This window comes from Schistocerca serialis, chromosome 1, assembly GCF_023864345.2.
Source record: "Schistocerca serialis cubense isolate TAMUIC-IGC-003099 chromosome 1, iqSchSeri2.2, whole genome shotgun sequence".
Classification (NCBI taxonomy): domain Eukaryota; kingdom Metazoa; phylum Arthropoda; class Insecta; order Orthoptera; family Acrididae; genus Schistocerca; species Schistocerca serialis.
In genome coordinates this window covers 495,829,126-495,853,778 of record NC_064638.1, presented here as the reverse complement: position 1 = coordinate 495,853,778, position 24,653 = coordinate 495,829,126, and the positions used below count along the sequence as shown (strand labels likewise).

Here is a 24,653-nt window from a genome sequence, read left to right as displayed (position 1 = left end):
CAAGGCCGTTATTATGGCCAGAGGTGGTTGTTCTGGGTTCTGATTTCTCAGGATCTATGCACCCAAATAGCGTGAAAATCTAATCACATGCCAGTTCTAGTATAATATATTTGTCCAATGAATACCTGTTTATCATGCATTTCTTCTTGGTGCAGCAATTTTAATGGCCAGTAGTGTACAAGGCGCTGACCCACACGCCAATCAAACGAGTGGGCAACGCTAGACCTCCGGTCAGACAAGAGCTTAGCGCTTCTTCTCAGTGACGATATAACCAGCCGCCCGTCGCTGGTCGGCCCCAGATCGGTCCCAGACTTCGAGAGCATCAATACGAAGTAATAGGAAGACGATACTTAGCATGCATTCTGTGAGTAGTCATAGCGAGTAAAGTATGTAGGAGGCATAGGAATCAACAGAAGTTAAGTTCTTGTGTTTTTAGAATTAAAGCGTTTAATCTTGCAGCGTTTAGTACAGATGATTTTGCATTTCTGCCACCGGCCATCACAACTTCTCTCCTTCCTTGTTTGTGTCAGTAGTCGCACAGCAGCCAACAAAACAGTATCCACACGAACATTGCAGGAAAAAAATCTGGGCAGAAGGCAATGGTGCCAAATGCAAACTTGAGGGTGAAGAGTAAAATGGGCGTTTTATATTGTCAACAGTAAGTACCATGAGTGAACGGAATAAGTTTGTTTCCAGGAACGACATACAGCGCAAATTGTTAACTTTTGCGTTGTGCGGATATATTCAGCGCAATACAGATAAGAGACAATTAGCAATAAGAAATAAAACTAAATAAAATTCCATTATTCTGTTACAAATCAAAGGAGACTAGTTGTATGTTACAGGAAAATAATGTGTACAACATCCGACATTTTGTTGGTGGTTTCGGATGCACGCTGTGTGAGGTCAACATCGGATAACTGCTGAATCGTGCGCAGCTGCTGGCCAGCCCACAGCACTTGGTGTCAACAGAGCGAGCATTCTGAATGATCTCGAGTGATAAATGGTGGAACGCACTTGACAGTGCGGACAGGAGGGCCGGAAGTTCCGCTCCGTGGCGTTGGGCACGAGTGTCTTCCGGAACCAAGTCAGGGTCGTAGAGGCGAGAGGGGACATGAAAACAGCAGGGCCGGCGATCAGCGCCCAGTCTCCACCATAACATCATGGCGGTCTTCCTCACGACTGTGTGCGCCCTTTGGCTCGTAGCAGGGGCTTTTGCTAGCACAACCACAACTGCGTTCTCCCTGGTAAGTGATTCATTCACTGCAGTGAAGGTTCTGTTAGAGCAGTGGCCCCAACCGTCCAGAGATAAAGGCCCTGAACAAGATCAGATATCAGGTGTTATCCCAACAAAGCTAGACACCTACATAAATTTTAGATTTGGACAAAACATTAAAACTCCTATAAAACTCAGACTGATAAATAATAGTGTCCTCGGAGTTTTTCGCGACGGCATAGATGAATAAAACGTTCTCGGTTTTCCAGCCGCGTCAATTCGAATAAAATGCTCGAGCTTTCGATGGCCGTCTCCGACATCGTCGTCAGGAGTTCACTGACTGCCGGGGCTGTTACGGTCTCTCGCCCCCAGAGACCAGGGATACACACTCAGCAGGGCATGGGGACGGGCGTTGGACATCGAAAGAAAGCAGACAGATGCGCGACACGGGAGCGGCAGTTTCAAACGTGGCGCCACCCCCTGGCCCCGCCTGACGTCACCGGTGCTGCCACGAGCTGCCCGGGTCGACTCACGCGTGCGCGCCACATTGGATCGAGCTGACTGACTGCTGATGATGCCATCATGCCTATACAAGCAAGAGACCGTAACAGCCCCGGCAGTCAGTGAACTCCTGACGACGATGGCGGAGATGGCTATCGAAAGCTCGAGCATTTTATTGGAATTGACGCGGCTGGAAAACCGAGAACGTTTTATTCGTGATAAATAATACTTCCATAATATTGAAACTAAGGAACTTCGTATATTTTTGTTCATTTCCGATTAAGCCAAGAAGTTAATGAGGTGAATAGTTCTGCTTATTTTTTTTTTTTAATTTTTACGGTTCCGTACGGTACTCTCAAATTCATTAATCAAAACCTGCAGGTGAACTATCATTATACTTGTCGGGCTGGTGATCTAGCGGTGCCGGCACTGTAACTCAATGTGTTCGGTGCGCTAGCTGTCTGCCCTCTGTAATAACAAAAAAAAAGAAACTGAGTTAAGTATTCAACGATCAACCTCAATCGCTGCCATGTGACGTCCGCCCAGACCAAACACTGACAGCAATAATGATAAAAAAGGGAGATGGGGGCGCTAAAGTGCGTGCATGGAGAGGGCGAGGTCGCGGGATCGGATCTCGAGCGGATCGTGAATTTATCAGTATTCGTTTTAACTTAACCTTCGCCTCTCAGTGACGTAAGTAGTATCCAGAAACAACATTTAATTCGGATTCTTCGTTAAGCTGTAGGTCTTCTTTTCCTAATTGGATAACTCGGGTAGGTTAGGAACACTCAAGTCACCGAAGTGGCGCCAAATAAAAAGACTTGCACCAGGACACTGAGCCAGACGACATTATTATTATTATCATCTATACACATATTAAAATATGTACGGAACCCTCAGTCCTATTATTACTTGTCGATTTTTACTTCAATTTTTTCTTATTTGTTTATATTGTTTGGATTTGCCAATGGGCCAATTGAATGTACCGATACCAGGCGTTGGCTTTAATGGGCGACGTATTGAGCCGGCCGCTGGTGGCCGAGCGGTTCTGGCGCTACAGTCTGGAACCGCGCGACCGCTACGGTCGCAGGTTCGAATCCTGCCTCGGGCATGGATGTGTGTCTTGTCCTTAGGTTAGGTAGGTTTAAGTCGTTCTAAGTTCTAGGGGACTTACGACCTCAGCAGTTGAGTCCCATAGTGCTCAGAGCCATTTGAACCATTTGACGTATTGATGTTGTTGAGTGCGTCATACCAGCGAAACAGAAAGGGAACAGAGCACTGACAATATATGTTTCGTTTATATGTTATTTTTTGGAATGTGGATCGTGATGACAGACTGGTCTCTAACCTAGCCAGAGATCTAGGTTAGCTTGAAAGGTGAAGGTTGTGTCGTAGGTTGGTGAAGCCAACGAATGTGAATACAGTATATCAATTGTGGTGATTTACTGACAATGAGCTGCAGGGTAACCTGAGGTCTATTTTACGTTGCAGTGTGACAGGTCGGTCGTCAGTTGGCGAGGTCACCGAACGTGGTCTTGAAGATTACTATATTAATGTTACGGTGCTTGTGTTATGTATATTGGGTTTCGAGGAGGCGGTTATGCCCACCCGCTCTTATGAAATCATTCGCAAAAGCAGACGGTTGATATCATGAACTTCAGCAAAGTCATGCTTCTATTTCATTCGGTTCATCCATTTCGATTTGTCTGCTACCAGAATCTAAAACCTAGTTTCACGCCGCAGTTTTTGGTCCACGTAGTCACGTTCTTAACCGTTCTTCTGATAACGATTGGTACTAGCCCTCGACCTTTTGTCAAAGTAATGAAAACTCTGTTTTATTGAAATCTGTTTTCATTTCGTTATTTTCGCAAAATCCACGAAATTGGACTCTTGCTACACTGATTGGAAGTACTGCTTAGTAAGCAGGCATTTACTTGTCGATTTCCAAAACCGGAAAAAGTTACTATTGTTATTTACTGTGGATGACTACTGCTGACTTTTAATACTGAATGGAGAGCATAAGAAATAAACGGTAGCATAAATGAGCACAAATTATATTAGTAAACTAAATAATTTAAAGAAAGGAAGCTTCAGATGTGTCATGAACTAAAAAAATCTCGATCACGTGCAGTGAACCATGGTATTTTAATCTGAAAATTCATTAAAAACTGAGTGTTTCTTAGGATTCACTAAAGAGATGAATGCTGGAAATTGTCAGGACAGAGACGAAACAATGGAGGATCGGGGTATGGATTGGAACGTAAAGCGTAATCATAATTGTAATCAGAATAAAAAGAAGACCTCAGGGGTGAACATTAGATGACTAAAGACACCTCTTCACTGATTCCAAGAAATAAGACGTCACCAACAATCGATCTTACGGAAGGAGGGTACATTACGCTAGAAAATGCGCAGGAGCAGCTCTGAAAAGCATCGAGGAGGCTTTTATCCAGCAGAGAATTCCAAACGGCTGTTGGTGATCTGTCGAATATCAGAATCTACCAAAATAGTAAAAATAAACATTGTGGTGTCACCGCCAGACACCACACTAGCTAGGTGGTAGTTTTAAATCGGCCGCGGTCCATTAGTACATGTCGGACCCGCGTGTCGCCACTGTGTGATCGCAGACCGAGCGCCACCACAAGGCAGATCTCGAGATACGGACTAGCACTCGGCCCAGTTGTACGGACGACGTAGCTAGCGACTACACTGACGAAGCCTCGCTCCTTTGCCGAGCAGATAGTTAAAATAGCCTTCAGCTAAGTCAATGGCTACGACCTGGCAAGGCGCCATTAGTAACATTGCATGTATCTAAAGAGTCTCACTTGTATCGCCACAATCTCCAGATGTACCAAAAGGATGGATTAAAGTTACGTATTCCAGAAGCTACGTACTTTTCTTTATAGCATTCATTACGTATCCGCCGGCCGCGGTGGTCTAGCGGTTCTAGGCGCGCAGTCCGGAACCGCGCGACTGCTACGGTCGCAGGTTCGAATCCTGCCTCGGGCATGGATGTGTGTGATGTCCTTAGGTTAGTTAGGTTTAAGTAGTTCTAAGTTCTAGGGGACTGATGACCTCAGAAGTTGAGTCCCATAGTGCTCAGAGCCATTTGAACCATTTCATTACGTATCCTGTTTCAGACCTCACGCACCCTGCTTTAACTTAGCGCGTGCCTTTCGGCTTCCTCTCATTGTGTCTAGGCTGTCTTGTCTAGACACAACAAACATAACTTTTTAGAAACAATTTAGAGTTGTCATTAAACCATAAAGCAACCATTTTTATCTTTATCTCCCCAAAAATTTCATTTTAGTTTGTTCGTCCTGAAATCTACTAGTAGCAGATTCACAAAAGTAATGGCGCCGAATATGTTTTGCCTCAACCTTAAGTCAAGAATTATTCATAGGCCGTTGAAATAATTCCAAACAGACTTAGTCGTTAAGGTATTGTATTAGAATATTTGTTTGCAGTAGAATTCAATGTCATACGTAGAATGGGAGCCGTTTGCTTCTAAATTCAGCCTTACATTTAGAATATGAGAAAGTCTAATATTTTGATGTCTGTTGGTGTTTCAGGACGTCATCCTCCATTGGGTAGAAACATGCAACAAGAGCTATCCCATTTCTCAAGGTAAGGTTGCCATTTGTAAAGTGTTTAATACGTCCTATGAATGTCTTCTTCGCAACTTTGATTTTTAAATGTCTCTATTGCATACAAAAATTAATATTTTGACAGTTTTTTGATTACAAGTCGTCCCATTAAATAGCGATTATAGCGATGTACAATCTCATTACTAACTAAGCGCCTTTATTTATTTCGAGGTAAGACATTTCCTGATCGGAGACTTAAATATTGCGGAACAGACAATAGCCATAAAATGTTAAAAAGAAAGTGTCCTATATTCTTACAGGGAAATCCTATAAACATAGGCCTTCAGCCTTTCTTCTCGAAGACCGAGCGAGGTGGCGCAGTGACTAGCACACAGGTGGACGACGGTTAAAAAACATCCTAATTTAGGTTTCCTTATTTTCCTAAATCGCTTCAGGCAAATACCGGGATGGTGCCTCCGAAAGGGCATGGCCAACTTCCTTCCCCATCATACCCTAATCCGATGGGGCCGATGACCTCGCTGTTTGGTCCCCTCCCCCAAAACAACCAACCAACCAACCTTTCTTCCCAAAGAAACACAAACTCGTACGAACGTGTATCTGAAACGCAAACTCCTGTAACGTGTGCACGTAGTCGATGGGTAATGAATACACGAATGGCATTAAACGTTTTCTCATCCCGATATCTAAGGTCTAGTGAAAGTGCAGGCGAAGGTACTGAATCTCTTAAAATAATACCAGGCTCATTAAACGGTTGCGTTAAGTGCTTCCGCATGAGGTGTGGCGTCAATGACTTGAATGAAATAACTGCTCGTGCACAATTGGTCTCGAAAGAGCGAGAGGTGTGCCCACAGCAGATCCAGTTACTGGCGTCAGCGTCGTTTTCCCAAAACTCCCCATCATGTCCGCTGTGCGAACTGTAGGACGTTGTACAGTGATCCCTCCTCCTTATTCCAAACGATCATATATTTGCAGTTCCCTGGAACAACCTGCACGACATTTTTTTCAAATAGAATGAGGCGTTGAGGATATCATACAGCTACACGACACGTGCATGTCAGTCAACATCACCGACAGAGCCATGTCTGCCATTTCCCGCGTAGAACAGGACGACATTATCTCTCTGTTTACATTTTTCACACTCCGCGGAAACACTAATCTGTTGCTGACACTGTCACAATCTCAAAACCGATTCATACGGAAAGGCTGATGAAGAAGGTAGTTGTTGTAAATATTACTTTTTGACAACAGCATTATAAAATGAATGGAAATTGGCTGTATGTGCTACTTCCTCCTCCTCCTCCTCCTCCTCCTCCTCCTCCTCCCCTCTTCTTGTTATTATCCTCCTTCCCCCCCCCCCCCCCAACCTTTCTCTCTCTCTCTCTCTCTCTCTCTCTCTCTCTCTCTCTCTCTCTCTGCATGTACTCCACCCCCACCCTCTTTTTCCATTACTTTCCTCCACCTCTCTCTGTCCACTTGCTCTTCCCCCATCTCTCTGACCTTTAGCCTTATTTCTCTGTACTGCAAACGGAACCTTGATTGGGAACTTAAGTCGCTTAAAATGATACGTTAAATCGGTTAGGACCATTGGTATCTGGGCTCTCCAGCTGCTAGATCTATGAGGGCAGTAGCTTCAATGACAGATTACAAAGTTTCGTACGATTTAGATTCCAATCCTAAACCGCTAAGTCACAAATATAACTTTTCTGTTTTCCGACAAAACCGACTGCGAGGAAGAAATCCAAACAGCTTATTATTGTGTATACAATTTTGGTTTAAAATTATACGTAACGGAGGAAGAATTTGTTTAATGGCTTAAATGACATGGTATTGTCGTGAAAACTGATTGCGAGAAAGAAAATTAAATCGCATCTTTTCACAGCACAACACAACATTTTTCAGTCGGTTTTCATAGGAGACCTGTATGTTGATGTTTCTGAAAAAAGTATCTCGCCTTCGGCCGTCTGAATGTTTATTAGAGTATCATGTATAAATCTGAAGCAAATCACTCAAGAAATTCTCAAGAGTTTTGCTAACAATGCTTCCTATTTATTTATTGGGTTGGTGCATAATTTAGTAGCGTTTTTGAGTAAGTTTTAATAAACATAACAGATACACGTAAGAGACTTGAGTCGTCACTAATATATTCTCATTCACTATTTACAAATCAGCCAACGCCGGGGTAACGTTTCGGTTCCTCGACTGTAGAAATTACTCAGTTCTGAAGCAAAGAACTCGTCGAGCCAAGTTTCGGAGCGCATTCTCATCCGGAGAGGAAGCTTTGTGAAGGTTGTCCGGTAGAGAGCGGAAAAGGTGAAAGTCTGAGTGCGCAAAATCAGATGAATAAGGTGGGTGCGGAATGACTTTCCAGCCCAGCCTCTGTGTAGTGTTTTTTTGTTTGTCTAGCAGAGTGCGGGCGAGCGTTATCGCGGAGTAGCGTCGTTTCACACAGCCTTCCTGGTCGTTCTTGGATTGCATCAGCAAGACGCCTCACCTCCGGCAAGCAATTCGTAGTACACCACACCGTCACTGTTTCACCATTTTTTGTGGATGTGCGCAGGTCTTTGTACGGGGAATTGTTGCCTTGTTCGGGCTGGCTTGCAAGAAGGAAAAGAAAACCAGCGTGCACTCCGTGTTCATACCTGGTGGAGTCATTCCAGATGTGGAAAGGGTCCACACGGATGCCATGAAGAGCACAGGGTGCAGCCAACTGCAGGTGGTTGGTCACGTCGGTACCAATGATGTGTGTCACTTTGGATCAGAAGAGATTTTCTCAGGTTTCGAGCGAATAACAGAAGTGGTAAAGGCTGCCGGTCTTGCTTGCAAGATGAAAGCAGAGCTGACCATTTGCAGTATAATCGACAGGACCGGTTGCGGACCTCTGATACAGAGACGAATGGAGGGCCTGAATCAAGGGCTCAGACGGTTTTGAGACCGTGTAGGTTGCAGAGTCCTCGACTTGCGCCATAGGGTGGCTGGGTTTCGGTTTCCGCTGAATAGTTCAGGTGTCCACTATGAGCAGGAGGCGGCTACACGGGTAGCAGGTGCTGTGTGGCGTGGACTGGGCGGTTCTTTTAGGTTAGAGGGTCTCGGGAAAACACAAGAAGGACTTCAGTCACAAAGTGTGCAGGCTGAACACAGGAAGAACGTAGATACAGGAACCATTGGTATAACAGTTGTAAATTGTCGTAGCTGTGTTGGAAAGTACCAGAGCTCCAAGCGCTTATAGAAAGCACTGATGCTCAAATCGTTATAGGCACTGAAAGCTGGTTATAGCCGGATATAAGCTCAGCCGAATTTTTTGCGAAGAACCTATTGGTGTTCCAAAAGGATAGGTTAAACATGGTTGGCGGTGGCGTGTTTGTTGCTGTTAGAACTAGTTTGACTTGGCGAAGTAGAAGTAGATACCTCCTGTGAGTTTGTATGGGCAGAGGTCATTGTTGGCAACGGGAATAAAATAATAATACGATCCTTTTACCGAACTCCCAATTCAGATGGTATAGTTGCTGAAAGGTTCAAAGAAAACATATATCCGACTCATACGATAATAGTTCGTAGTGACTTTAATTTACCCTCGATATGTTGGCGAAAATACATCTTTAATTCCAGAGATACGCATAAAATATCATCCGAAATTGTGCTAAAAGCATTCTCTGAAAATTATTTCGAGCAGTTAATTCATGAGCCCACGCGAATATTAAACGATTATGAAAACACACTTGACCTCTTAGCAACAAATAATCCTGAGTTAATAACCAGCATCAAAACCGATACAGGGATTAGTGAACACAGGGTTGTCGTAGCGAGATTGAATATTGTAATCCCCAAATATTCCAAAAATAAGCGAAAAATATACCTATTCCAAAAAGCAGATAAAAATTCACTTGACGCCTTCCTGAAAGACAATCTCCACTCATTCCAAATTAATAATATACGTTTAGACCAGATGTGGCTTGTATTCAAGAAATAGTATCGGCAGCAATTGAGAGATTTATACCAAATAAATTAACAAACAACGGATCTGATCCTGCTTGGTACGCAAAACGGGTTAGTGCACTGTTGCAGAAACAATGAAACAAACATGCCAAATTTAAACAGACGCAAAATCCCTAAGATTCGCGCTCTTTTACAGAAGCGCGAAATTTAGCGCGGACTTCAATGCGAGATGCTTATAACAGTTTTCAAAAGAAACTTTGTCTCGAAACCTTGCCGAAAATCCAAAAAGATTCTGCTCGTATGTGAAGTATGTTAGCGGCAAGAAACAATCAATGCCTTCTCTGCGGGATATTAACGGGGATACTATCGAAGACAGTGCTGTCAAAGCAGAGCTACTAAACACAGCCTTCCGAAATGCCTTCACAAAAGACGACGAAGTAAATACTCCAGAATTCGAATCGAGAACAGCTGCCAACATGAGTAACGTAGAAGTAAATATCCTCGGAGTAGTGAAGCAACTTAAATCACTTAATAAAAGCAAGTCTTCTGGTCCAGACTGTATACCAATTAGGTTCCTTTCGGAGTATGCTGATGCATTAGCTCCACACTTAACAATCATATACAACCGTTCGCTTGACGAAAGATCCGTACCCAAAGACAGGAGAGTTGCACAGGGCACACCAATATTCAAGAAAGGTAGTTGAAGTAATCCACAAAATTACAGGCCCATATAGTCAACGTCGATATGCAGCAGGATTTTGGAACATATATTGTGTTCAAATACTATGAATTACCTCGAAGAAAACTGTCTATTGACACACAGTCAACATGGGTTTAGAAAACATCGTTCCTGTGAAACACAACTAGCTCTTTATTCACATGAAGTGTTGAGTGCTATTGACAAGTGGTTTCAGATCGATTCTGTATTTCTGAAGTTCCGGAAGGCTTTTGACAGTGTTCCTTATCTACATAAACAATTTGGGAAAAAATCTGAGTAGCCGTCTTAGGTTGTTTGCAGATGACGCTGTCGTTTATCTGCTAATAAAGCCATCAAAAGGTCAAAGTAAATTGCAAAACGATTTAGACAAGATATCTGAATGGTGAGAAAATTGGCAGCTGAGCTTAAATAACGAAAAGTATGAGGTCATCCACATGAGTGCTAAAAGGAATTCGTTAAACTTCAGTTACATGATAAATTAGTCTAATCTAAAAGCCGTAAATTCAACTAAATACTTAGGTATTACAATTACGAACAACTTAAATTGGAAGCAACACATAGAAAATGTTGTGGGGAAGGTTAACCAAAGACTGCGTTTTATTGGGAGGATACTTAGAAAATGTAACAGACCTACTAAGGAGACTGCCTACACTAGGCTTGTCCGTCCTCTTTTAGAATACTGTTACGCGGTGTGGGTTCCTTACTAGATAGGACTGACGGAGTGCATCGAAAAAGTTCAAAGAAGGGCAACACTTTCTGTATTATCTCGAAATATGGGAGAGAGCGTCACAAAAAAGATGCAGGATTTGGGCTGGACATCATTAAAAGAAAGACTTTTTCGTTGCGACGGAATCTTCTCACGAAATGCCAATCACCAACTTTCTCCTTCGAATGTGAAAATATTGACACCGACCTTCATAGGGAGAAACGATTACCACCATTAAATAAGGGAAATCAGAGCTCGTACGGAAAGACAGAGGTGTTCGTTCTTTCCGCGCGCTATACGAGATTGGAATAATAGAGAATTGTGAAAGGTGGTTAATGAACTCTCTGCCAGGCACTTAAATGTGATTCGCAGAGTATCCATGTAAATGTAGATGTAGATGAACCAGTCCTTTCTTTTCCGTATGTTAGCATAAAGACACAATTTATCGTCACCAGTAACAATACAGGATAGGAACAGTTGCTGACGAGGAAGGAGAGATGTGCACACGACCATCCGCTTATTTATGTGATTTTGGCTCTGAGAATGCGATAACTATACATCCGGTGTTGGAACCTTCCTCGCAGCATGCAACTGTCGCACGATGGTGGAATGATCACAGTTCATCACATTTGCCAGTTCTAGAGTACAAAGACGTGGATCATTGTCGATTAATGAGTTTAAACGATCTTCGTCAAACCCCGAAGGTCTTCCTGAACGTGGAGAGCCAGTAATGCAAACCATCCTCCTTAAAACGAATAAACCGCTTTCTTACCGTGGACAGGGTGCAAACATTTCTGGGTGCCTCCACTGCTGTCACCCCTCTACTGAACTCAGACAGAAGAATATGCCAGAAAGGTTGTGATTTCTCCGCTTGGAATTCCATTTTCTAGCGTCCACAGCTCCACTCCCTATCTCCAAATGACAAAATGACATATATGTAAAATCAAATAGCAACAGAAAAGCACAAATAAAAAATGACAATCGACAAATAAACCCCTAGGAACCAGAATACCATCATGCAACACAGAAACGCTGCAAATGTATGCACCAATCTATTATTATCGTTACAACCTGGAAGTGCTGTAGCAAATGTGCTTGAAGAGGCCGTGTGCAGAATGGCCGTTTGGCAGTCTTGGTGCTCGGTTCCCATTTGAGCTCGGAACAAGGGGTAAAAGCCTTTAGTTTAGCCCGGATCAGCAGCCATTTTATAGCCAATCCAATTTCTATATATTATATATACATATTATAAAAGTATATAACTTATGTCCCTCTGAATGTTAATTAAAGGATTGTGTAAAAATGTCAAGTAAATTGGTCAAGAACGCCTCGAAATTTTTACTATATATTTACATAATACGTACAGGGTGATTACAATTAAAGTTTGTTTTAAAGCGCTGTAAAAAAAAAAAAAAAAAGGCCACTCATCAGAATGACGTCAAATTTGGACGGAGTATTATCGAAGGGAGAAGAAACGTTATGGGATAAAACAAAAACTGAATGAAAATTTTCCCATTACTTGTCGCTGTAAGCGACATATGGTAAATAGATTCGGCTACAAATGAATGATGAATCGCAATACGATGGCTTTGGTGCGAGTTGCAGATGGAACCACCTGTACTGTGCAACTTTCGTACTCTGCAGTTGTGGTACTATTAGTTAGGTTAGGTAAGCTCATCAACCACGGCAAGGACGGATCCACATCGGAAGAGAAAAATTGGTTTTTAACTGTCCTGAGCAAAAAAACAAAAAACAATGAAGTCGGCTTTTAAATGTTGTGAGACTGGCGTAACATGTGTCCAATATGCTGTACATCGTTTTCTGCCGCAAGTTTATCTGAATTCCACAAACAAAGTGTTCCACGACAGAAGTACCTCAGGGATCACATTCAGAGGGCGTTCCACAATGCGTGCCTTCAGTTCAGTCGCAGCAATGAACATAGCATCTTTCAGATAACCACATAGCCTGAAGTAACACAGATTAAGAGCAATTGATCTGAACGACCAGGCTGCAGGAAAATGACGCTTTGACAACTCTAGGCTTTCCAAAATGCCTCAGCAGCAAGTGCTTCAATGGCTGTGCAGTATGCGGAGCAGCGCTATCTTGCATAAAAGTTGTCCTATCTAGAGATCTACATTGTTGAAGAGTTGGAATACTTCTGTGCTCAAAAGACTCTCATGACGTTTACTGGTGACGGTACAGGTAACAGAATTCGGAGGATCCATCTCCTCGAAAAAATATGGCCCTTCCATAAACGATGCCGCCAACCAGCACCACACAGTTACCTTTGCGGAATGAAACTGTACCGACTGATGTATGAAGGGATTTTCCGTTGCCAATATTTTGAAATTCTGTGCATGAACATTTCCTTGAAGTTAGAAATGGTCTGTAAGCAGGAGGTTCCATGGGCACTCATTGCCTAGTTCCATGCGAGCAAGAAATTCTGGAGCAAAGTTTTATCTTACAGGCAAGTCAGCACGAAGAAACTCCTGAGCATGGGTAAGTTTCTATGGATTACAATGCAGGATGTCTCGTAGAATCTTATGCACCGTGCTCACAGACATTCCAAAGTTCGGGGAATTCTCCGTACACCCATGTTAACGGACAGCACGATCCCTCCTGCAATGTTATGGCCTGTGTGACATAGCATTTCAAAAGAACCTGTCTTTTCGAATTTCGTAATCATTTTCTCCAAATCCTTTGCAGACATCGGACCAACGTCTTTATTCGTACCTGTGAGTAACCGAAACTCCTTCAGAGCTACTGGCCCACAGTCATCGTTCTTGCAAAACTGTTTTAACAGCAGAGTGCGAGTCTGCCAAACGTCTCTGACGCAAACAGAGGAACAGCCATGTAGCCTGCATCTTTTATTTCATATATTCTGCCCTTTAGAGTGCCGATTATTGGTGAAACTTTAGTTAATTTTTTTGTCTAAAGGTTCCCACTTAGTTTATAATATTCCGTTCGAATTTAATCTTATTCTCAGATTTTTGCTGTGTTTTGAAACTGGAACTTCAACTATAATCACCCTGTTTATTTAAAGAAAGAAATAACCTATGTTCCTTAGAGAACCATGTAAAAATATGAAGTAGATCGGTCAAGGACTTTTCGAGATACTTGCTAACAACATTTTCTACCTCCGTCCGAAAGTTTATTAATCGTGTAAAAATATGAAGTAAACTGATCAAGACGTTTTTGAGATTTTTGGTAACAACGTTAAACAATGTGGTATCGGTATTCACAGGGATGTCCGAAGTTCGGGCTTCTGCTGAAGAGTTCCACTCAGTACAATGAAACTCAAATACACATTTTTAAATTTTTCGCAAACAGTACTTGTATGTAGAGGCTTTTATGTGGATGAATAACCAATTTTGTTTCAGAAATGCTGCAGTACTTAGCAAGCACCGGTGGCATTCTTTCTGATGAATCGGACGCTAACGCCAGAGTAAGTATAGGTGTTGAAAGTCTTTAAAAATTATGCGCTAATCAAAATAGATGAACTGGAGAACTAACGGTATCTCCCTCCCCGCTTTGTTGCAGTGCTACCTGGAGTGCTACGACCGTCTCGGAGGGACAGTAAGTGTTCTGCTAAGCACCATGCGCCGGCCGAGGTAGCCTAGCGGTTCTAGGCGCTACAGTCTCGAACCGCGCGACCGCTACGGTCGCAGGCTCGATTCCTGCCTCGGGCATGGATGTGTGTGATGTTGTTAGGTTAGTTGGGTTTAAGTAGTTCTAAGTTCTAGGGGACTGATGACCTCAGAAGTTAAGTCCCATAGTGCTCAGAGCCATTTGAACCATTTCTGAAGTATCATGCTTTGAGATATTGGATGACTGAATCATTGTCATCATCAGTTTTATGCTATATTAGCAGGTCCTTTGCATTTTCTACGATCCATTGCTTCCTTCTTAAGGCTGCTGTATGTTGTGCGGTTCATTACGTCATCCAGTATCTGAAATCTCTTCCTTCCTCGCTTCCTTTTCCCTTCTACATAACCTACTAAAACTGTTTTTATCAGTCCGTCATTCTTTCTTGATATATGCCCAATCCAATTTCTTTTTCTTCTTTTTATTACGTCTAGTAACTGTCTCTTCTCTCCCACTCTTCTCAGTAACTCTTCATTTATTACTCTGTCCATCCAACTTATTCTTTCTATGCTCCGCCATGTCCACATCTCAAAAGCCTCCAGCCTTTCTCTTTCTTTCATCCATGTTTCAGCGCCACACAGAAGAACATTCCATACATTTTATGAGTCTCTTCCTGAATTCTCCGTCCAGACCGCTGCAGAAAATTCTCCTTTTCTTATAAAATGCCTCTTTTGCCATTGTTATCCTTGTTCTAATTTCTGTGGCGCAATTCCAGTCGGTGTCTATCCTGCTTCCAAGATACTTAAAATTTTGTACCTGTTCTAATATTTCTGCATTCAGCATAATTTTTATTTCTCTATTTCCTCCTAGTGCAATACTTTCGTTTCCTTTGTGTTGATTTTCATTCTACAATTTTTTCCGTTAGCTTCAATGGTGTCCACCGAATTCTGTAATTCTCCTTCCCCTGTGGCTAGAAGGACCATGTCATTAGCAAACCTCAAAACACCCTACTCTTCTTCCTCCAATTTCTACTCCTTTGTCATCTAATGGGCATTAATCAATCATATTTTCCAAGTAGAGGTTGAAAAGGGTAGGTGATAGAGAGCATCCATGTCTTACTCCTTTTCCTAGGTCCGATCCAGTTTGTACTTTCTCCTCTCACTTTAACTCAGGCTTTTTGATTAACATATAATGAGTTTACAAGTCTTCTGGTTTTCCAGTCCACTGTCTTTTCCCTCATTAGAGTCGCCATCTTGTGTCAAGCCCTTTCTAGATCGAGGATGCACATGTATGGCTCTCTTCCTTCTTCAATAAACTTTTCTCCCAGCAGAGTTGTCTGTAAAAAAGTTGATGGTTGGTACTTTCTCGTCATCACTTCACTGTTGAGTGATTCAAGTTCCAGAGTTTCTGGTCTGCGATCTGTGTCCTATATAGCTCTTCTAGATAGTCTTCCTATCTCTGGAGGACATCGTCACGATCTTTGTGCACTATCTCTTCGTCTTTACTCAATATTTACAGAAGAGCACTTCCTGCTCTGTTTTGATCCCATGTCATAGTCTTTCCTCTGTTGTATAGTAAGTCGTATCTTCCCTTCCTGTCCACTTCTTCAATTCCATCACATTTCTCTTTTAGCCATTTTTTACTAGCCTAGGTTGCACTATTCATACTACAAATTATGGGATAATTTCTCTTTACATTTGCCCCTGATGTAGTCAGAACGTAATCTGTACATTTCAATGGATCACTCACAGGATACGCGAGATAACCGAATCTGATTCCTGCGAAGCATGTCAGGCGTGGATTGGAGTCACTAACTGCAGACCATTAGCTGAGATAAATGGCTCTATCTCCAGGCGTCTCTTTCTAAATAATGAAATCACTGCAGTAGAGCCCTGCGTGGAGAGCGTGCCATGACGTTACAAAGCATATGTATCAATTGTGGGAAGCGTTTCGTCACAGGGTTATTTGGTAACCGTGATAGCGTCACTCGGTGACGAGATAACTTCAGAAATGAAATTTACACAACCACATTGCATGCTTAATCAAACGACGGACTGTAAATACACTAGAAGTCGTAGTATTTTAAGAAATTTTAGTTTCACGCATCCGTCCAATTGTACGCTCCTATTACACATTTTGCTTATCTTCTTCTGGTCCTTCTAAATATAAAAAGAATTTTGAGTGCTTCATTTATGTACAGTCTACATAAGTACTCGCACTCGTAAGAAAATTCTTTCACAACAATCCTGTTTTTCCAAAGTAATATATATATATATATATATATATATATATATATATATATATATATATATGGAGCGTAGAGCTACTTTAATGTAAGATCTTGGAAACTAAACACCTTATTTGACCATTACTTTCATTCATCAGTTTTTTGTTGCGAAATGTGTTTAATAAAGTTCTAACAATATAGAAGAATTTCCCCTTGGCCTAGCAATGACACAGATTCTCGCAATACTCAGGCACAGGGTGATCACTCGTTAACGCAACCGCTTTAGCCGCGTGCGGCCGTTAGGCGATGGCGGCTGCTGTGACCGCAGCTCGGTTCACAGGTGGTCTACAGTAAATATAGTAGATTTTGTCGCCTAAGTTATTTCTAACATAAATAACAAGCACCAAAAAAAGAAAAATAAATTACCCCTTTTATTAAATAAGGAGGTGCTACAACTGCCTTTTTTTGTTGTTCATTTCTGACATCTGCTTAGGAAACTGCTCATTACACTCTGTAGTTCCCTCTGAGAAATGGCAGCAATTTCTTGACGAATGCTAGCTTTAAGTTCATTCAAGTGTGTGTATTTGATTTGCACACTTCCTCTTTTAATGGCCGCTCAGAGGCAAAAACCGCAGAGGGTTAAATCGGGGGGATATTGTTAGTGATACCTCTATCCTGAAACCCGTCATGAATTTCCTGTAATGAGAAGTTGCTGTAGGTGCCTGCACAGTCATGTTGAAAGGCCACGGAAGCTCATTCTCTCTCAGCTAACTGATCAAAAAAAAAAAAAAAAAAAAGAAAAGGCCGGAAAATGTTTCCCGCATATCTCTCGCTGTTGACTAATTCCTAAAAAAAAAAAAAAAAAGCCTATTACTCTCTCACTGCTAATAGCACACTACACACCCGTTTTTTGAACATGCAGGGGTGCCTAGAGTAGTACGTCAGGATTTTCAGAACTCCATTAACGGTTATTTTGTGAAGTGACGTATCCACTGAGGAGGCACCACGATTTGCCCATAAAGAAAGTTAGGTGAGGGTCAATTTCTCTGTCACGGACCCTATTCAAAATCCATTCACAAAACTGCAACCTTTCTACAGGGTCACCCGATTTAAGTTCTTATACTGCAGTTGTTTTATAGGGCTGTAACTTCATTTCAACAGAGCCATACGCAATACCATTCGCTGAAAAATATGTCCAACTGGTTTTGAATGAGACCCATCCAGAGCATGCCCAACATTAGCGAGAGTTTCTTCTGTGAGTACTGTACAAGACTGTATGTTTCCTGCGGAGAACACTTCCCGTTTCGCGAAATTTATTTATCAGTCGGTGAATAGTTCTACGATTATGATCTTGAACATCTGGAAATTCCACTTGATATAATCTGCCTATGACGCACACTGATTCTGTACAAACGCAAGAATCGTACAAGAATACTCCTTAGCGGACAGAATACTTGTATTTAGCCATTCCAATTTAAACGTTTTCATTCAATACACTGTATTCCGTCGCCTGACAATCTCACGCTACCTTCGCAACGATTCTACACAAACAAAGGACCTTGCATTGGAGGGGAAATACATTCCCCACCAGCCCCGCCGCCGGCTGGCTACCGGCTGGGCAAAAGAATGTCTGCCAGGCACTTGTGTTAAGAAATGATCACACGGCATATTATAGCACGACAGGGGGGTCAGAAAAATGTACGCAGTCGATAATAATGGAGCCAAATGATATACCGCTAGAATTCTTGAACGTAGGGTAAGGTAATTCTGAGTGTTAAAAGTGACGCCCATTGGCAGGCAAACATCGTCGATGCCGCTGAACTTTTGACAGACTATGGTGTTGCCGGTGTGATAGCTGCACAGGAAGCCTCGATGATTTCTCGTAGCTCGTTCAGTGTAGATGGCTTCTGTTGATAAACATAATTTTTCAAGGTAAAAGTTAAGCGGTGTAAGGTGTAGAGACCGTGGTGGGTACTTAATAGCTCCTTTTCGACTTGTCCATTGTCGAGGTCGAGTTTCATCCACACAGGCTCTGACATCTCTATAGCAGCGAGGTGGACCGCCATCTTGTTGGAGGTAAAATCTTTCATTCCAAGCACCTCTCGGATGACAGGTAAAAGCCATGTTTCTAGCTTATGAAGATACACTAATATATCCGCCGTCAGCGGATAGGAAAATCTCAGAGTGTGAGCTACAGCGTTTTAATTTAAACTAAAGTCTTTCTTCAAAATTTACAAAACAATATTCGGGAGGTAGGAATGATCCTCCAAGCCTACCAATAACTAAATCAGAGATTCTTCCAAACGTAAACTATCTGTAGTAACCATACAACTTCACCAAACCAAGCCCCGGGCGTCTCGTGAAGAGCGGCGCGGAGTCCACGTTGCCGTCACCTGAGTCCGAGGACGAGTAGAGGCCCTGCGAGGATGGCTCCGGTACGCTAGCGGCGGTGGACGATGACGCGGTGGCTACGATGACACCAGTGGGCTCGCTCGGCGTGAACTGCCTCTCCAGCCTCCTGCGCCAGCCTAAATACTGCTTGGCGCATGGATATGGCTGGCTCTATTTGCAGTCACGTGTCGAGCGGAAGGAAAGAGGTCCGCGGCTGTAGCGACCTCTTGCGGCGCCGTGGACTCCATCCTTCGAACCGGGTCGTCCTCGTTCATAGCGTGAAGTGATCTTGGAATTTATGCTTTCCACTTTGCAGCCTCCAGTATTCGCCGTACGCTTGATCGACTTACCCCGCTTTCATGTACACTCTGCTCCCAAGGTTTTTGAGGTGACCTAGTAAAACGTTGCAATGCAGCAGCGCTGGAAGCTGGACTTGTTTTTGGTAGGGCCTCCACGGTTCGTTTGACGAACAGGTTTCGGGCGTTATCTGTGGTGGACGAACCACAGCCAGATGCAGTCGTACACTTTTCCAGAGGAAGCTTCTCGGCCAGCAAGGACCGGGTATTCACAGACGGTGGGTTTGCTGGTAGTTGGGTGCTCCAACGTTAGGTGAGTAATGGGGCCTCTTAGGAACACGGCTGCCAAAGAGGGGAAGAAAGCCAGTGTGCATTCCGTGTGCATACGGGGGGGAAGTCATTCGGGATGTTGAAAGGGTGGTTCCGGATGACATGAAGAGTACAGGGTGCAGCCAGCTGCGGGTGGTGGCTCATGTCAGTATCAATAACGTGTGTCGCTTTGGATCGGTGGAGATTCTCTCTGGTTACGGGAGCCTAGCGGAAATGGTAAAGATTGCGAGTCTTGCTTGCGAGATTAAGGCGGAGCTCACAATCTGCAGCATCGTCGATAGAACCCACTGCGAGTGGTGGGTCTGAATCAGAGACTCATGCGGTTCTGTGACAGTGTAGGCTGCAGATTCCTTGACTTGCGCCATCGGGTCGTGGGTTTCCGGGTTCTGAATAATAGGTCAGGAGTCCACTAAACACAGGAAGCGGCTACACGGGTAGCAGGGGCTATGTGGAAGGGACCGGGCGGTTTTTTAGGTTAGAGGGTCCCAGGGAACCACAGAAAGGGCGTTCGTCTAAAAGGGTCACGTAAAACACAGTAAGTTAGTTGTAGAAACGATCCGTGTTGTACTTGTAAATTGTCGTAGTTGTATTGGGAAAGAACCAAAGCGCCAAACTGGGAAACGATTAGATTGGCGTTACTGCATTCCTTCCAAGGACTGTTGTTTTAATTCCGGGGTAACGCGAGCAGCCCAAGTTTCGTCAACTGTGATTATTTGACTTGGAAACGTAGGCCATTCCCTGTGACATAGCACATCTGTAGGAAAGTCATTGCACTGGCTAAGTGATTTAAAAAAAAATTGCAGCGGACTGTCAACAGCATCGATATTCTTGGGAAATGCACGATACACAATGTGTTGTGTTACGCAGCATCAATTCAGTACCGGTTTCGGTCGCGGACTATCTTCACAGCGGAAAATATTTACTGACAATTTCACATGGCATACATGCTATTTAATCAAAAAAGTATACGTCATTGCTTATTTGAAACCGTATGAAAATTATGCCGTTAAGTGTTAATATTTTACTTTTTCGAATCAGCAATGGCGTGTACTTTCCTCGTTAAATGGCATGTACCCCATGTGAAGTTGTCGCAATAGATATTTTTCCACTGTGAAGATGGTGCATGATTGAAACTGGCAGTGAATAAATGTATTGAGATGTAGCACAGTGTGTATCATACATTTCTCCAAGTAAACGACCTTTTTTTGTTATGAAACTAAGCATTTTTTAAACTCAGCGTGTGCAGGCTTTCCGACGCTGTCCGCATTCTGTAATAGTTTGATGCAGATTTCTTTTTGACACGTCAGTAAAAGCATGCAATAATGATAAACTTTAATGCAAGGGAAGGTTACTGTAATGGCGTTTGTGGATATCCAACAGCTGAAGGAACTTCGCGAGCCATCGCAAAGCTCTAACGGACATACTTCAAAACGGTACTTAACTTTAAAAATGCGCTTTGTATATTACAGTATTACAGCATCAACAACAAAGTTATTAAAAAACCTTAACAGTGATCATAGCGTTGTATCGGAAATGGTGCGCACTAGGGTAATGGACTACTTGAAGGTTTTCCTAAATGTACCTCAGCAGGTCTCGTTTCCCTGCTGGTACCGGAGACCACGCCCGGTAACTATCAGAATCCCAGGCACAGACCAGACGCTTACATCTCAGTTAACCTTCCTTCCTTTTTACCGACAGATGCAGGACAATTTCTGAAGTACGCACGTTGTTATTTATATTTGTTATCACTATTCGTATTCCATGCATCTCTCTCTCCACCTATAGCTGTCTCAGATCTGTGGAATGTGGAAAGTAGTCGAAGATGTACGTTTTCTTTAAGTCCAATCTGGGGATTAACACTACGGAATATTATTGTATTTAGTGGAAATGTTTATTATACGGTAGCTTAAAATATTAATTCTAACGGTTATGTGAAATTACTCTTCAGCGGAAAACGGGGAATTACCCAACAGAAATGTCTTAAATGGAATATGTAATGTACCCTGGGACGTTGTTGATTGCATGTGACAGAATATATACCTGAATTCATCTGCACTAAAATTAAACCCTTGATGTTTTGAAATTAGATGGCTAGCATTGAAATTTAAGAGCTCTGGTCTGGATTTCTAGTTAACACAAGACTGAAACAAATTTCGTATGCATCGCCCAACCCGTATCAGAAACGCTATTTTTTCTAAACGCCTGGCCATCTGCAGCTCCAACTTCTGCTACTTTCATTTCCGGCCAAGCCGTGCATACACCATAAATTTGGAGGAAACCGGTGATGACGAGTATGCGCGGTCCCCAAATGAGAAGGGCCTTGGAGAATAATTAAGAGATCTACTTAATTTGTATTAATTATTTACTCAAACCAAGACCGGTTTCGGGATTTTAAAATCCCATCTTCAGGTGTATGATATTATCGTATTTGGTAACACACAACAGAGGGTCGGGCAAGTCAGTGCAAGAGCTCCAATCACTGCATGTTGGCGGAAACGGGACGCCACCGGGCAGCCGCATGGTAGAACCTTTCTCAGTTGCGAATGGTCCACGTACCAAATCTTGGCCGGCCGCTGTGGTCCAGCGGTTCTAGGCGCTTCAGTTGGGAACCACGCTGCTGCTACGGTCGCAGGTTCGATCCTACCTTGGGCATGGATGTGTGTGATGTCCTAAGGTTAGTTAGGTTTAAGTAGTTCTAAGTCTAGGGGACTGATGGCCTCAGATGTTGTCCCATAGTGCTTAGAGGCATTTGAACCATTTGAACCAAATCTCGTGTACATGTTGGAGAAGCAATGAAACATCATCAGTCTTTCAGATATTGAGCCTGGCGAGATTTCCAAAATGTACGCTTCTTCTAGATTTTGTTGTTAGACTGATCTTTTAAACTATCAGAATGTGCTACATAATAATTATTCCATATCAATTTCTTGCTTCACAGAGTCTTACTGGGCATCCACAAGTAGTCGGTACCGTAGCCACGGGGCTGTTACCTGTACTCACGATGTACAATGGAAAACGAGAAGACACAAGCGTTCGCGCGGCTTTGTGTACTTACTTATGCCTGTGTGGAGCTATGACGACACTGACTAAAACGTTCCGTTGTTCTTCCACTAATATGTCGTGCGGCTGTACTCGTTTTAGGATTCATGCGTTAAAAAGACTTGACTGCTTAAATAATCGCTCTTAAAACATTATTCAATGTACGTGTCGCTCCACTTGTTACGTATTTTCTCATAGTAGTGTCTCTGTCAATATCCCTTATATTCACCAAGACGCCGGCGGTAGAGTTAGCTTCTATTGCCTATAGCTTTTCCTTGAACATTTATATTTTTGATTATAACTTCTTGTCACCCGTCTTTAAAATTTCCACACTGAATATTTTAATTTCCACAATAAATTTAATTTTGCGGGAATATAGATTTCTTCTAAATACAGCTCTTGTTTTCCTATTTGCACCGTTGCATGTTTACCGTAACTGAGTGGACAGCGAGCCGGCTTGTCATGTTAACGCACCAGGTTCGATTCCCGGACGGGCTGGAGATTTTCTCCGCTCTAGGACTGGGTGTTTGTGTCGTCTTCATCATCCTCATCCTCATCGCCGAAGTGGCGTCACCTTAAAAGATTTGCACCAGGCGATCAGGTCTACCCGCCGGGGGCCCTCCCCACAACACATTTCCCTTCAATACAGTTTGTTATCTGCAATTAACGGAGAATTCTTTTAGAGTACTGTTTTTTGAATGAAGAGCATAATTTAGGGCTATAATAAAACTATATGTGTTTGGGTTATTTTTCACTTTGCTAATGTTATTTTGCTTAGAGTCGGTTTATTTATCATTTCTATTGCCAAAGGTGCTATGCTCATTGTTTTTACTGTTTGTTTTTGACGTTTGTGAGACTGTCTGCTATTGTCTGGCGGTAAAATGTAGAGAAAGCCCCTGGCGATAGTGTAAGAACGGGGAAACATGTGTAAGTGAAGGGAGGAGAAGCAGAAGTCATGTTTGGCTCGCAATACTCAAAACATATTTATTGTCCAAGTAAACATGGAGACAAGTAGTGATGAATATTCTGTAATACTTTCTCACTCAAAATTTAAATCTTTTGTCTTAAGTTCCATTGCCTCGATGGACGACTCCACTCTTTATGTCTTACTTCCGTGCGTCACTCGCAGTAATATCACGCAAAGGTTTTAGAACATTCTAAATGCGTCTTTAACAATAGTCTCGGTACTAGACATCGATACTGACGGGCCTGCGACACATTAACCTTGGGTTAAAAACCAGATTCTGTTGCTTTACCTTGCTTTTGTGGTGTTTCAAAGAATTTAACACATTTTTTCTTCTTTCGAAGATATACAGCAATGGAACGATCAATGTGGAAAGAACTGTATCTATGTTGACAAGTTACTATCCAAAAATATCCCAGATTGGTGTCGAGTCTGTGAAGAAAATAATCGAAAATTGCAAGTCGAAGTGTAAGTATGATTAAAATTCATCTAACACATATATTTGAAACATGTGATACACTATAGATTAGCTCGCATGTACTGGTAACCTTATAAGTATGTAGGATGATCACGTTATCACTTAGATATTCTTTCTTTCTGTCTTTTGTTTTTAGCTGGGACAGGTCAGTGTATGACAGCGTACCTGATCAAAAAGTGCATCGCCGAGGGTCTTACTGCCAGCTCATCATCTTCATCGATCTTTAATAATTGATCTTTGTAGATTTCAATACTTAATCCAGTGTGTGGATTTGTTTATTGGGGTAATAAATAATTCAGCAAATTAAATGTTACTTTTTTTACATTTTGGCGACCTAATGAACGTACTACCATGCAGATTCACTCAACCGTTTCATTGTTTTATATCGACGAAGTGGCAACAAATTGTCATTAATGACATGGGAATATGATTTTTAACTGTACAACAAATAATCGTGAGAAAGCTGAGGTACGATAAGTGAAATGTGTAGGGTTCACCTTTCATTGTGAAAGCAAGAGAACTCATTTATCACTAGTACAAATAATGCAGAATAACATGAGCATTATAATGGATAACCCGTATGGCACCGGCTGCAGCGTCACTATAGACGCCAACGTGTCCTACGAGGACTGGCGTACCGCCGAAGGAAGGAACCGGAAAATTC

General features: G+C 42.6%; 1 protein-coding gene across 1 annotated transcript; it reads left to right on the top strand.

Moving 5' to 3' along the window:
• The first annotated feature begins 1,132 nt into the window (after nt 1-1,132).
• LOC126457752 (uncharacterized) lies at nt 1,133-24,297 on the top strand. The gene is made up of 6 exons (XM_050094312.1): nt 1,133-1,247; nt 5,290-5,344; nt 14,060-14,124; nt 14,220-14,255; nt 23,856-23,979; nt 24,126-24,297. Exons 1-6 carry the CDS (start codon nt 1,164-1,166, stop codon nt 24,221-24,223), a joined length of 462 nt encoding a protein of 153 aa, XP_049950269.1. The 5' UTR covers nt 1,133-1,163; the 3' UTR covers nt 24,224-24,297.
• The last annotated feature ends 356 nt before the right edge of the window (nt 24,298-24,653 follow it).